A 14,237-nucleotide genomic window follows, 5' to 3' on the forward strand; every position below is an offset into this window, starting at 1 on the left:
TCGTTTAGTAAATCAGACAAACTTAAACAGTTAGATTCCTCTCATCAGTTGGCAATAAGGAGAGCATTGAGGCAGAATGATTTTTCAAATGCCCAGGTCATTTTCACTGAAGCTTTTATTAAGGCTGCGTATACATATTTCTAAACCAGTTTGATTAGTGTAGCAAGTTTAAAATCTTCAACTGCTGGAAAAAGTTCAATGTCATGATTCAGTCAATCTCCTGAGTGGCTTAAGCTGGAATAGTATGAATTTGGGAAAAATTCACAGCTGAGTCTTCCCTGTTGCTTTCTTCCAGGTTACCAAAAGGCCTACCTGTATGTTAGTCAGCAGGGTCTCTATGGAAGACAATCCATCAGGAAACAGAAAAGGAGGCGGAAAACCTGGAGGTAGTGGTTGTCCATGCCCAGTTAGAGAAAGTTTGTCAAGGCTGTCTCTTGCGGTTGGTGTGGAAAGCGGGGTCTCATCTGTATGTGATTGAAACAAAAATATAGAACAAGTTACGCTTGTCTGTTTTTATTAGACCTCAGTAATGGCTTCCCTAGTGGTTTCCAGAACATTTATTGCAAATTGGTTCCTGCTATCAGGAGAAAATGCTTTCTGCTGAATTTTCTTTAATGAAAAAGCTGTGGAGATACAACAAGATAACATTAATGAGTAACTTTATAAGCCTTTTAAATGCAGTCTCTAATGAGACTGAGTTTACAGTGCCATAGAATCTTTTTAAAACAAATATTATCTCACATATAGTTGTGATAATATACTCAGGCTGACTTTATGGGCACCTTCCCAATTATCTCATTTTAGTTTGTTCTGTTTGGATTGACAATAGAATATTTCTAGAGCTTCATATAAAAGAAATGCTTTGTATATTAGTATGTGTGTTGCTCAATTAACCCTTCCTTTATATCAATGATTTGTTCAAATATATTCTTAAGGAATCTATAAAAGGACGTACAATTAAAATTTGTCATTTTACGACTAAAAAGAAAAACCGGAATCAAATATATTCCTAAATTATAAACAAATTATTCAGTATCATTAAAACTAAAGGTCTAATTCTATTGACCCTGAACACTTTTTACCTTCTGATTGAAAAACTAGCCCTTTATACATGAAAAAGGAGTCTAAAGAAAGGATAATGAAGCACAACGTCCATAACAATATTTAGAAAATCAAATATAAACCCTCTAAGATAAATTAATCTTTACTTTATTTATTGAATATTCTTCAAAATTTTAAGCAACTCAGAGTAATGTCTCGATATGGATTCCTTTTACTCTCACGGTGAAATCTTTTCATTCAGCTCTTTATTATTTAAACATTTTTTTACAGTTTCATTTCAGACACCAACGTTATGGCTTATTTTAGTTTATTATATCACAGAGAAAATTTTATTCATGGCAGGATTCTCAATTTTATAAATATTTTCATATTTCACCCCAGGAAAATTAATCAGAGCAATGTATTTGCACAGTCCTGATAGGATCTCTCAATTTTGCAAGTGGCTAAAAACTTCAGCACACTTGCCTTTATGCTTATAATTTGATTCCACTGTTCTCGATCATTCCTTTATTTTTCATTACAACACCTAACCACACAACACGTTTTCCAATTACCTCTCTCTGGGGCAGAAATATGGAAGTAGGCACCTCTCTGTTTCTAACTAATGTCAGAACAAGTTAAGTTCATCTCCCTCACCTTTCCACATTTCTAGTTAACAGGCCAAAAGGGAAGAGAAGTTGGGGAGGAGAGTATCGGACACAGGCTTTCTTTCTATTAACTGCCTCTCTTCTCACACTACACTCACTCCCTCTGCGGTTTCTCCTTTCACTCCCTTCTCTGTTGACTTACTGACAGGCGATCTGAGGCCGCAGGTTCTAGAAGAAGAAACGGAGTTAAGCAGCTAAAGTAGGACTCTCTGTGTTGTTATTTTTTTTTTTTTTTTATCACTCTTGTCACTGGGGGTTGAAGAAAGACTGCCGTGCAGGGGTAGGGCTACTGCATGGCTAATGTGATCAAGATGATCTTGGACACCCTTTACCTAGCTGTCATAAATTACTCCTCCAGACCAAGGCTGCTAGTGTTTTCTCATAATAGCTCCAAAAAGGCGCTTGTTAAACATCTATGTGCATGTGAAATTGTTTAAGAATGGAGAGCAATATTTTTCGATCAGCATCACCTTTGCTGTCACATGCTAAAGAAAATGTGGCTTAATAGATCATGGGGATAATAATTGCATGTCTCTTGAAGAGAGGCATAGAACCAGATGACCACCTGAATTTGCTTTCAGCTTTAGAGACTGATTCCACAATTCTTTAAAGATAGTCTAAGAAAAAAGCACCATATGAATGTACACACACACACACACACACATTTGAGTATAAGTTCCATCATTCCCATGACTATTTGATGTAACTTCAATACATTTATGCTTGACTATGTTTGGCTGTTGTGCAAATTAATTAATAAAATCACTCATAACACACATATTTACATAGCTAATATTTACTTAACATAAACAATGTTCTAGATACTGAGGACAGAAGGCTTAAAAACACAATCTACAAACCTCAAGTAGCTTAACCTGGACTGGAGTGACTGATCCCAATTGTTAGTAGCCAATTCCTATAGTTAGTGAAATATTTTGTCTCCCAACACTATTTCATTAGCTACTCTATTTTTCCCAATATAGGATTCAAATTGTTCTGTGTGTGTGTGTGTGTGTGTGTGTGTGTGATCTGTTTTTCTGTGGTTGCTTCAGTGTAATCCTCATGCTCATCTTGGTCCTCACAGTTTCAACTATCATTCGGTATAGACTTGCATGATTGGGTTCATTCATTAGTCATTTTATATAGGAGAGATATTACATAAGGCCACTCTAAATATGAAGCTAAGAAACAGTAAAATTTAGAGCACAGTGACAACTAAAGAAATGAAAATAAAGGGTGATTCTTAAGATCAATATATATTTTTGAAAAGAAGACACACTAATCAAAGATCAAACATACAAAACAAAAATATTCCTTTGGGCTTCAAGACCCTACTAAAAAGTTGTCATCTTGTGGCAATTAACATCATAGAAAGTCTCATTTAGTCTCCTTACAAAGATGGTAAAATTGGGAATATAGTTCTTCCTTTTGAAATAAAAATGACCTTTGATATCCTAAATGCTCTAAGAAGATTAAAGCAAATGTTTGAGAGTCCAGACAACATGGAAAAGAGTTTTAACATTACCTAATCTCCACTGACTTCAAACAGTGAACAATGATGAAGCACAAATTCACAAAACACCTTATTCCAAATTGATATATCTGCACATACTTTTTTTAAGTTTTGTTTGTAAAAGAAAGTTTGTCAGATGGCATGCTCTTTGGATTATCACAACATTTGACAATGTAGTCTGTCTTCTGTTCTTGAATATTTTGCTTTCAAATAATTTTAAACTTATGAAGGGTTACAAGAATTGGACAAAGAATTCCTATATACTCCTGGGGTGGGTTGCATGGTAGTCCCCTAAAATATATATCCATGCCTAATCCCCGGAACCTCGGAATGGTAGCTTGCTTGGAAAGAGGTTTTTTACAGATGTGATTAAATTAAACATCTTGAGGTCAGGACATCATCTGGGTTTAGGATGGATGCCGAATCCAATGACAAGTGTCATTATAAGAGAAAAGCAGAGGGAGACTTGAGAGAGACAGAAGAGATCCACAGTCAAGAGGAAGAGGCAGAGTGGAGAGGGAGACGGAGATCAGAATTTCCCAGCCATAGTAAATGCATGATGCTGACAGACACCAAAAGCTCCAAGAAGTAAGGAATGGATTCTCCTTTATAGTCTCTTGCACGGGGTGGGGCTTATGCCTGCGAATACTTTGATTTTAGACCTCTGTCTTCCAGAATTCCAGAAAGAAAATTAATTTTTGTTGTTTTAAGCTGTCAAGATTGTGGTAATTTGTTAAATCAGCCCTAGAAAATGAATCAACTCCTTACTCAAATTCACCAATTGTTTGCATTTTGCCATGTTTACTTTGAAATTATTTCTCTGCTCTCTCCCTCTCTTCTTCTGTGTGTATGTTTACATATGTTTGAACCATCTTCCCTTTTAATCCTAAAACGTCAATGCACATTTCATAAGTATAAGGACACACTCTTACCTGACCACAGTAAGTATAAAATCAGCAAGAATAACACACAGAGAATACTATTGTTTAATCAAGAGTTTGTATCCTGATTTCATTATTTGTAGGATATTTTACTGTAAAGAGTTAAATAATTAATACATCTTATAATGTACTTGACAAATACTTGGGGAATATTTTCTCTGGGTTTGCGGTTATATACTAGCCACTAAGATGGCCTCTGATGATTCCTCCCTCCTGTTACTCATATCCTTTCTAGAACCTTCCCCCTTAATCTGAGTCAGATCTAACAAACAGAGAAAAACAAATGTGTTAGTCTGTCACTTCCAAGATTCGGTTATAAAAATTTATAGTTTCCATTTTCCTCTCTTTCTTTCTCTTATATTTCTTGCCCTGGGAAAAACCAGCTGTCCTGTCATGAGACAACCCTGTGGAGGTACACATGACAAGGAACTGAGGCCTGCCAGAAACCATGTGAGTTGGCTTGAAAGCAGATTCCCCCTGCCCGGTTGAACCTTTACATGAGGCTATAACACAAGCTGACAGCAGAGCTGAAACCTCATGAGAGACCTTAAACCAGAAGCACCTAGCTAAGTTGCATCCAAATCCTGATCCACAGAAACTGAGATATTAAATGCGTGATGGTTTAAGCCACTAATCGTTGGTACAATTTGTTACACGGCTATTGATAACTAGAACAGGACCTCACATTTTGAATACTTTGGATTATGTATAGAAAATGACTTGGTGTCCAAAGTGTATCAACCACTTTGGACATGTAACAACTTCTTCGGCTTCGATTTTCTCAAATTAATATATATATACACATATATATATATATATAATACATATTAATATATTTTAACCTATATATATATTGAATGAGACAAACTCTAGTGTCACACAAATGTAAAATTTCACATTCTCTATTATCTCTTATAAAAATTCTTAAAAATTAGTTGAGTAGATGGGGCACCTGGGTGGCTCAGTCGGTTAAGCGTCGGACTTCAGCTCAGGTCGTGATCTCACAGTTCATGAGTTCGAGTCCCGGATCGGGCTGACAGCTCTGAGCATGGAGCCTGCTTTGGATTCTGTCTTCCTCTCTCCCTGCCCTCCCCCATTCATACTCTGTCTCTCTCTGTCTCAAATAAATATTAAAAAATTAAAAAAATAGTTGAGTGGACATTTCACCCATATTTACCGGAGATTTCACCTATATTGACTGAAAAAGAATTGAATCACATAAACACAAAATAAAGCAAGTTATTGATTATATAGGTTTACAAACTCCATTTTACAAGGATTCTTAAATTTTCTGGCTTCATTTTATCAAATTAGAAAAAGTTCAACCATTTATAAGACAGGCACTCCGTACACCTGGGATGGAAAATTAGATGCAGGGAAGGGTATGTCCTCCTAAGAATAAAGTAAGCACTTTTGAAAGCCACACTAACTAGGGTACAATTTTTTAAGTACTCCATATCCATAGGGGACCAGTAGTTATGCTAGTCTCAAAGGAGTTCTTGTTATTTTTAAATTCCTAAAAAACAGTGGTTTATAACTTTCTTGTATTTTAATTCAGTTGCAGGGAACCACAATGGCTTTCTAAAGGAAAATAGAAATGCACATAATACAATGTCATAAATGATTTCATCTGTTAACCAGAAAAATACTGATTAACATTTTAATAATTATATAATAAGTATCATGACAGTTATAACAACATACAATCAATTAATCAATTAGGATCAACTAGGATATAATGGACAAGATAAATAGAAAGCAGAGATGGAAGATAAGAAAACGTTTATAAATCCAAAATCAATGAAGTATGAAAAAATGATATTTCATTCTGCTCATCATTTCATCTCATGATTTTCCTTGTATTTTAAGTCACATATCAATAAATGACTATCAGTAAGATTGATGCCTCTGTAAGACAGCTTTTTTTTCCATCCAATCTTATCACACGTAACAATTTAGCAGGATATCCTAAGGAACAATGTTGTTTAAAAAAATAATGGGCCTCTACTTTTAAAATGTTTTCTTTCCTGTTAATAAAATCTACTCAGTTGTTATTTTCATAACTAATCCCTTTGGGTTTGAATTATATATTCTCTTTCAAGTTCTTGTGTGTGTGTGTGTGTGTGTGTGTGTCTTTTTGTATCTGATGTCTTTTATTACATCATAAATTCCAAGTACAAAAATATTCACTTTTAGAAAACCATACGTTCCAAGGGAATTCACATTTATTCATCTTGATGTAAGTAGATAGCAACACTATTAAAATAAAAAAGTCTCTCTATTTAATGTTTACAAGTGATCTGGGATTTTGTATGAAAATATTATATTTTTATACTGGAAAAGTGAAAAAAATGTTGACAAAAATTCTAGAGAATATGATAATCTCTATGAATATTTATTTAACAAAATGTGAATGTTTCTTTCCCCCTTTTTGTTACATTTCTATCACAGTTATATAGAAAGTTACATTTATTGGTGGTTTTTTTTAAACTCATCAGCCACATCATTCAACTGGAGTACAGGCATGAATAATCTAAAATACCAAGGGTTGGTATTTAAAAGATTTATTTGAAACTTATATTCAGGCATCAGACACAGTCATTTAAGTTGAGTTCAATTATATCCTCAATCCTAGTTCACTCCTACTGTAGGATTCTTGGTTTAATTTGGCAATGGAAACTAATAATAAAGTAGAATACTGTGATCCAGAGTGTAATCTTCAATTAGAAATGGTCATGTAAACTTTTTTTCTTTCTATTTTCATCTTCTCATAAAATAACAGATTACAAAATATAACATCAAATTTTATTTGCATAACTTTCATGTATCTATTTCAAGTCTTATAAAATATCCAGGGGTATGATAGAGTAAAGCTATTTTCCCGTATATAATTTTAAGCCCACTTCTCAAAATCTGGATGCAACTATGGTAAAATGAAGAGCAAACCAGGCTAGATTCAGAAAGTGTGAGTTCAAGCCCTGGCTCTAGCAAGTATTAGCAAATAGTGGAGAAAAAAAATCCATCTCTTATATTCTATGAGATTCATTTATTTACTAAAAAGATGATTACAAACGCAAAGGATTATAGTTTAAATCCAAGTAGATTATGTATATGAAAGTGCTTTGTAAAATATAAAATGCTAATAATAAACTCTCAATAATTAACAAATCACTAAGTGTATTATACATTCCCTTTGGTAAACTTGGCTTCAATGTGCCATGGAGAGAATCTTGCTCTTGTACCATAAGCACGAGACTTCTCTACTATTTCTCTCGAATGAGGCTCGTGATGATGAAGTATTACATTGATAATAAAATTCTTACTATATGTTATTTTGGTTGTCTTAGACAAACTAACCCTGAATTAGTTCAGTGAACAGTTAAAATTAACTATGATAGAAATAACTTGAGAAAGGGCAAAAGGATACGAACTAGTTTATCAACTTCTCTTCTGGCAGCAGGACCTAGACGATATGGGTAAGGTGACTTACACAGAAAGACAACAGTACAGATTCTGGAGAAATCAACTGTCAGAAACATAAAAACACTTAGGAGTTTCCTTGGAACAGTATCTGGATTTTGAGTTTGGGTGAATGAAGGGAAGGATTTAATATGGAAAGGACATCATTGTAAGTGCGTGTTTGGCAGCATGCTGGAGGTGCGCTAAAATATACACCAAACTCACAGTTCTGCCTAATCTGATGCACTTTAAACTATGTATTGCACATATATGCAATTATCACCTGTATCAGTGGTTCTTACCTCTTGTGTAGTTTACCTTTGAGATGCTGATGGAAATCAGGGATCACTCCTTAAAGGTAAAAATAGAACATGGAATCTCAGCTCCCTAACACAGAGTAAGCCCTTATTAATATCTGTCAAAGGAATATGTGAATGAGAGGAGTTGAGGCTAAAGCTGGAGCAGTAAAAAGTGCAGAAATGAGAAGGATGTAAGTCTCTTGCACACCCTGAGGTTATATCACACCCATGATAGTAAAACTAAAAATACCTTCTATTGGAAAACCACTCTATTGATTACAAGACAACTTCATAGACATTATCTTGCGTGAGGAGGAAGCTGTAGAAAGAAGATTTTAAAAATGCATGCAATTATAATCTCAATAAGGTTATGGTGCCAAAGGATTGATTCAAATGGCACCCAGTGGTTATTAAGAAAGAGGAGAGATAATATTTACATGATACACGTACAGAAAGGGTGAAGAAAATAAAATCTTCATGGCAAGGTATATTAGAAACGAGCACTGAATATTGGGAAAGAATTAAACAGGAGGAGGTCAAGTGGTTGTATAAGGAAACCATGCAGGTTGACTGTTCAAGGAAAACCGGCATCCTGAGGGTCCTGAAGAAACTTTTATTTTTAAAGGGAATCCCTATTTTCTACCATTATGCTTAAAATACAGTCTTTAATTTCTGGCTATTCTACATTTATATTTCAAAAATCTATGTATGAAGGAAACTCTAAATCAAGCTATAGATTAATAATTCCAGACAGAGACTTGACGGCAAACTCCTCACCGTCTTTCACACCTGAGACAATGAAACTACACACTCTGATATCTGTGCGTACATTTTTTTTTTCCTGCCACAGCTTCACAGCTTGGGATTTCTTGGCATGCGCGCGTGCGCACCCACACGCGCGCGTGGGCGCGCGCGCGCACACACACACACACACACACACACACACACACACATTTACCTTTTAAACACTTCGGGTGGCTTTTACCCCTGCTTGTTTGTAAAAGACATAAGTCCTAGTGTTTATGAAAGAGCTGGCACAGCTATGCTGAAAAGATCCACTTCATTGACCTTTCTGTCTCTTCCGTGACCCTGTAGGTTTAACCTCACTGCTGATACTGCAAGTGAATATGGGAAAACATTTATTGAAAGCTGCATAACACACACGGTTATATTTCCTCGGTTGATGTTTTGCATATCTGCACAGTAGGGCCATTAAGGGTTCTAAGAGCACAACGGAAACAATCATAGCGTTTGTTTTTAGATGACTGACTCAGGACATGTACACCGGGCTTTATATAGAAACTGTTTTTGTTTTATTAAGGGACTGTTTGCCTGTTAGTGATAACATCATTAAAAATAAATGAAAGGGGGCTGGTAAAATGCTTCCCAAAAGCAGAAACCTAATTAAAGGTGATATGCCTGCTATGAGGCTTTTTTCAGGACTCAGAAATAGAACGAGGTTAGTTCTTTCTCATTTTATAAGGCCCAGAGAAGACCTCACAGTAAAACATCACTTCTGATCTAATTTTCTATTTCTGTGTACTTTAATAATCTACTTTACGGGCTATGCTTGCCCATAGAAAGTGAGCTAGTTTTGTTCCCACAGATAGCTGCTTCATCATGTCGCAGTGTATGAAGAGAAAATTTGATGGTTCGGGTCAAACAAACAAAAAAAAAGCACTCTCCTTTTACAGCAAATCGCACTGGTTGTGATATACACAGTCACAGCAGTTGAAATAATGCACAAATATTTCATAATCCTAAAAGACCACTTTTGAGAGTCTGAGTTAATGGTAAAAAAACATTTCCAAATCATGGTTTATAATTTCAGAAAGAAAAAAAAAAGTAGACCCTTTCATTTTAAGGGGTGGAGTTACTCTAATTTCATGGATGGTGGAAAAAGCAGGAAACTGCATTCCCTTGATAACTCTGCCCTTATTGTGCTGTGACCTTGGCCAATTTACTTAAATTTACATCTGCCAAAAATGAGTTTCTGAAATGTGCTTTGAGAATTTTCAGGGGGGTGGGAGGGAGGAGTTGTCACATCAATTCAAGGCCTTTTCAAAATTAATATTACTTTAGAAGTAAAGAGAAAAAGACGAGAACACTGGGCTCCCTCACAGAGCACTATAGTTTGATACCCTGGTTTGTTCTTGTCACCTCTGCACAGTTCGGGTTCATTTATGAGTCTCCAAGCTGAAAATGAATCTTTTGCTAAGTAAATAAAACAGAACAATTCCCAACTTATCCCCCTGAAATGTAAAGTAGCTCTGGTATTATGGATTATTTAAAATTGGATTTGCACATAGGTGTTAGACTAAAATTATCATGGAATTATAAGAAGTATGAGAAATCTTTGGAAATCATTTGGTGTAAATTTTCATTTTTCAGACAGAATAAGCCTGATAAGTGATTGACCCAAAGTTCTTCAAGCCCAAGTTTGCAAATTCTCATTTCTTTCTTCATTAAAAGTTATAGTATCAATTTAGAGGAAATACTGGGAAAAATATTCTGAATGCTTCCAAGGGTATACATACATACCACAAATATACATACACTTAAGACAACTGAAGCATAGCGGGATATTTAATAACTATTAAGGAATTTTAGGAGCGATAATAATGTGATTGTGATTTAAAGACAAGAGCCCTTATTGTTAAGATATATACACTGGAAATTTAAAATATATATATTTACAGATTAAGTAAAATATGTTGGGGATTGAGTTCAAAATTATCTGAGGGAGAGAAGGAATTGGGTGGGGGAATTTATAATATCAGTTGGGGCTTGCAATGATCATTTTTAAAGCCAAATAATGGGTAGGCATATGAGGGGTTTGTTACTCTATGCTAATTTTATGCTTGTTTGAAATTTTCTATAATAAAAGGATTTTAACATAAAAATAATGCTATGCAGTAAAAATTCTATTAACTCATTTTTCTTTCAAAATTCAGAGGCATTGGTATGATGATCATCAGCATTACCATCAAAATAACTAGCATATACTGAGTGCTTTCTGTGTGTGCAAAGCAATGTTCTAAGCACTTTGCATGCATTAACTAATTTAATCCTCTCAATAATTCTGGTAGATTGTTACTAGTGTTCTACTCATTTTACACATGAGTAGATAGAGGTAAACATAAGTTAATTAACTTGCCAAGATAACTCGGCTAGTAAAGAGAGGAGCCAAATTCAAACCTAAGTAGCCCTGCTCCAGAACCCTTAAACATACGAGGAGTAAAATGTAAATTATCTATAAGATTTTTTTAAATGCATTGGTATATGTGTTCAAGCATAAGAAACATACATTCCAAAAAAGGTAATAATTTTATACTTATTTTATCTCAGACTAGAAAGAAAACTTAGACATTTCTATGTCATTCCTTCTTAATCAAGGGTTGACTTACTCCTTAAAACCTAGCCAGTGTTCATCTTAAGCAGCCAAGATTCATTCAAACTGGCGATTTGCACTGTCAGACTTGTAATCATTCATTTCTTTTTTAAGTTTATTTATTGATTTCGAGAGGGAATGAGCATGAGCATGACTCGGGAGAGGCAAAGAGAGAGGGAGGGTGAGAGAATCCCAAGCAGGCTCCACAATGTCAGCACAGAGCCTGATGCAGGGCTCAAACCCACGAACCGTGAGATTATGACCTGAGCTGAAATCAAGAGTCAGATGCTCAACCAAATGAGCCACCCAGGTGTCCCAGTGATCATTTATTTTTGAGTCCAAGATATTTTACCTTAGCAATGAAATTCCAGATTCTCACCACTTGGGACTAGCTAGAGATCTCCAACCACAAGTACAATTGACAATATCATCCCTAATTTCAGGTGCCCACACAGGTATCTCCTGCAAATTCCCCCATTCTACACCTTTACTAAATGTAAACCATCCTGAAAAAGTGTATACTTTGTGAGAAATATTTAACCATGAAAATATCACTTTTAAAATGTCACATTCATTCCATTAGATAACAACAAAAACAAAAACAAAAACAAAAAACAAGGGCTACTTATAGATTCTTAAAAAGGTTACAAGTGTTGAAGGAATTCACTCTAAGGAGCCAGTTCCATGCCTTACCCATTCGTCAGCTACAATTCAACCTTGAGTATTGCCACAGTTTATCTCTTGTACTTGTTCCAGTTTAGCATCTCCTAAAATTCCTCACCATATAACCCTAGCCATGAACTCGCCTCACTTTTCACCGTGAGAACTTTGTTTAGGTTTCCAGAACCAGCCCCACTCCTCCCCTGACTCCGTCACCGTGCTCCATGCTCACACCAGAAGCTCAGGGAGTTCTTGGCTACCGCTGGGCTCTGGTAAGATATCAGGTACCAGGTTACTGAGATGTTGCCCTAGACATCAACTTGCTGATCTAGATAAATTAGCTTATGTAAGTCTGCTAACTGATCACAAATAATGACTCTTTCTAGGCCACAGGTGTGTTTTACTAGGTCACTTTCTTCTCACGTCCCTTCTCACAATCTCCTGAGATGGGACGCACAGCGTGCGGAAGTGAAAAGTCTCCCGAGCCGACAGCCTCATAGCTCTACACCTTCAGCTTCACTGTCTTGAACCCATTCGTGTTTTCCCTCCCATATGGAACAACTAATAACTAATACATTTCACCAGCACTACTTCAAAGGATCAAATTCGGTGAAAATTATAACCAAAAAACTTCCTTTGTAGGCTTGTTTCCTGAAGTGTGTACAACATGAAAAACTGTGAGGGAAGGAACCCACCATTCTTGTTCACTGCTGTAACCTCAAAGGATGGTACATGACACAATTTTTATCATCGATTGGTTGAATACCTGATATAACTGACCTTCACTAGTTAGTGGGCTGAGCTCTTTGTTCTCATATTAATAAAGATAAATTTAAGCTGAGGTTAGTCTACATTTTAAATTAGTTGAGTCTGAATGAAGGAGAAGATGTGTAATACAAAATGTTTGCACTTTGGGTTGCCTTTTTAGAGATGCGAATCCAGCATAAAAAAACTTTTCTATTTTCTTTACGACATTTCTTTAAAGTTTATTTTTATTCAGTTTGAGAGAGAGATAGCAAGTGGGAAAGGGGCAGAGAGAGAGAGGGAGGCAGAATCCCAAGCAGGCTCCACGCAGTCAGCGTAGAAAACACGGGGCTCAAACCCACAAACTGTGAGATCATGACCTGAGCCGAAATCAAGAGTCAGACGCTTAACAGACTGAGAAACTCAGGTGCCCCTATTTATGATATTTTAATCTAAGTTTTAAAACCTCAAATTAAAAAATTGTGTAAATATATTTGTGGCTATCCAGTGCAGAAAGGGAACTGCTGATGATGTGTAAAAAGCATTAAGATTTGATTCATGAGCCTACGTCATAAGTGATGTTGGCTGTTCTGGGCACTGGTGAACATGCCATGACAGAGGGTCTAGGCAAAGGCTGATACGCATCCTGTCAAGAATATTATAGAAACTCTTCCCTAGAAATTGATAGGAGGTTAAACTAAATGACCTTTTTATCCCTTTTACCTATTGAGATTTTACGACTTCTTCCTTTAAAACTAACTGCTTTCTAACATAGTCATATAAAAATGCAAAGGAGAGCACTAATTTTTAGGATTTAGGGAAATATAAAAAGTTAAGAGTGTATGTTTATGTCAAAGTCAGCAGTCTTCCCTTGGCGAGAAGGGGATTCTTGAACAGCACAGCTGCTATTTTGCAACTCTCAGAGCATAAAAACATAACGCAAATTCCCGGACCTTTACTACATATAAGTTTTAAAACATTGATTTCCAATTTATAACCACTTGTTCTTTGTAGCAAAGAAAAAAGATGACATTGTCAGATTTATAAAATTGTTGTTAGTAGCTTTTTAATGTGTTCTATTTAAGAAAAACACATCTGTTGGCTCACAAAAAGTCAAACAAAAGTTAAATACAGAAATGAGACATCTTGCCCAAGTTTTCCCTTATCACCTATTTTTAAATGTAATTCAAAAAACTGTTTTAAATGTTAAAATTGCTTTAAATTCCAAAACAAGAAACACAAATCATTTTTTGGCCCACTGAAGTATTTCCTGTTATCTTCTACTTTATATTCTATATGTCTAATAGCATGGATGCTTCAAATTCATTTTGAGGATTTTTAAAAATGTCATAAACAAGTTATGTATTCAAGGTGGAAGATAGAACATGGATGAAGAATCTTAGCTGGGAATGGAAACCTGTATTAAGGGATCTGAGGAAGGGTGGTATGGAGGAGACCCAGTGAATATGAGAAGAGTTGGCTCATGCAGGTGTCAAAGTAAGAGCCTCGGAATTGCAAGAG

The 14,237-nt window shown here is 35.6% G+C and overlaps 1 protein-coding gene across 2 annotated transcripts in view; it reads right to left on the minus strand.

Annotated features, from left to right (window-relative positions):
• DACH1 (dachshund family transcription factor 1) overlaps nucleotides 1-14,237 on the minus strand; it is a 436,009-nt gene that overhangs the window by 48,364 nt on the left and 373,408 nt on the right. For both annotated transcript variants that reach the window (XM_045478718.1, XM_045478710.1), the window contains one exon: nucleotides 313-464. In XM_045478718.1, coding sequence (XP_045334674.1) covers nucleotides 313-464 — 152 coding nt within the window. The remainder of the gene's footprint in view (nucleotides 1-312; nucleotides 465-14,237) is intronic.

This window comes from Leopardus geoffroyi, chromosome A1, assembly GCF_018350155.1.
Source record: "Leopardus geoffroyi isolate Oge1 chromosome A1, O.geoffroyi_Oge1_pat1.0, whole genome shotgun sequence".
NCBI lineage: Eukaryota > Metazoa > Chordata > Mammalia > Carnivora > Felidae > Leopardus > Leopardus geoffroyi.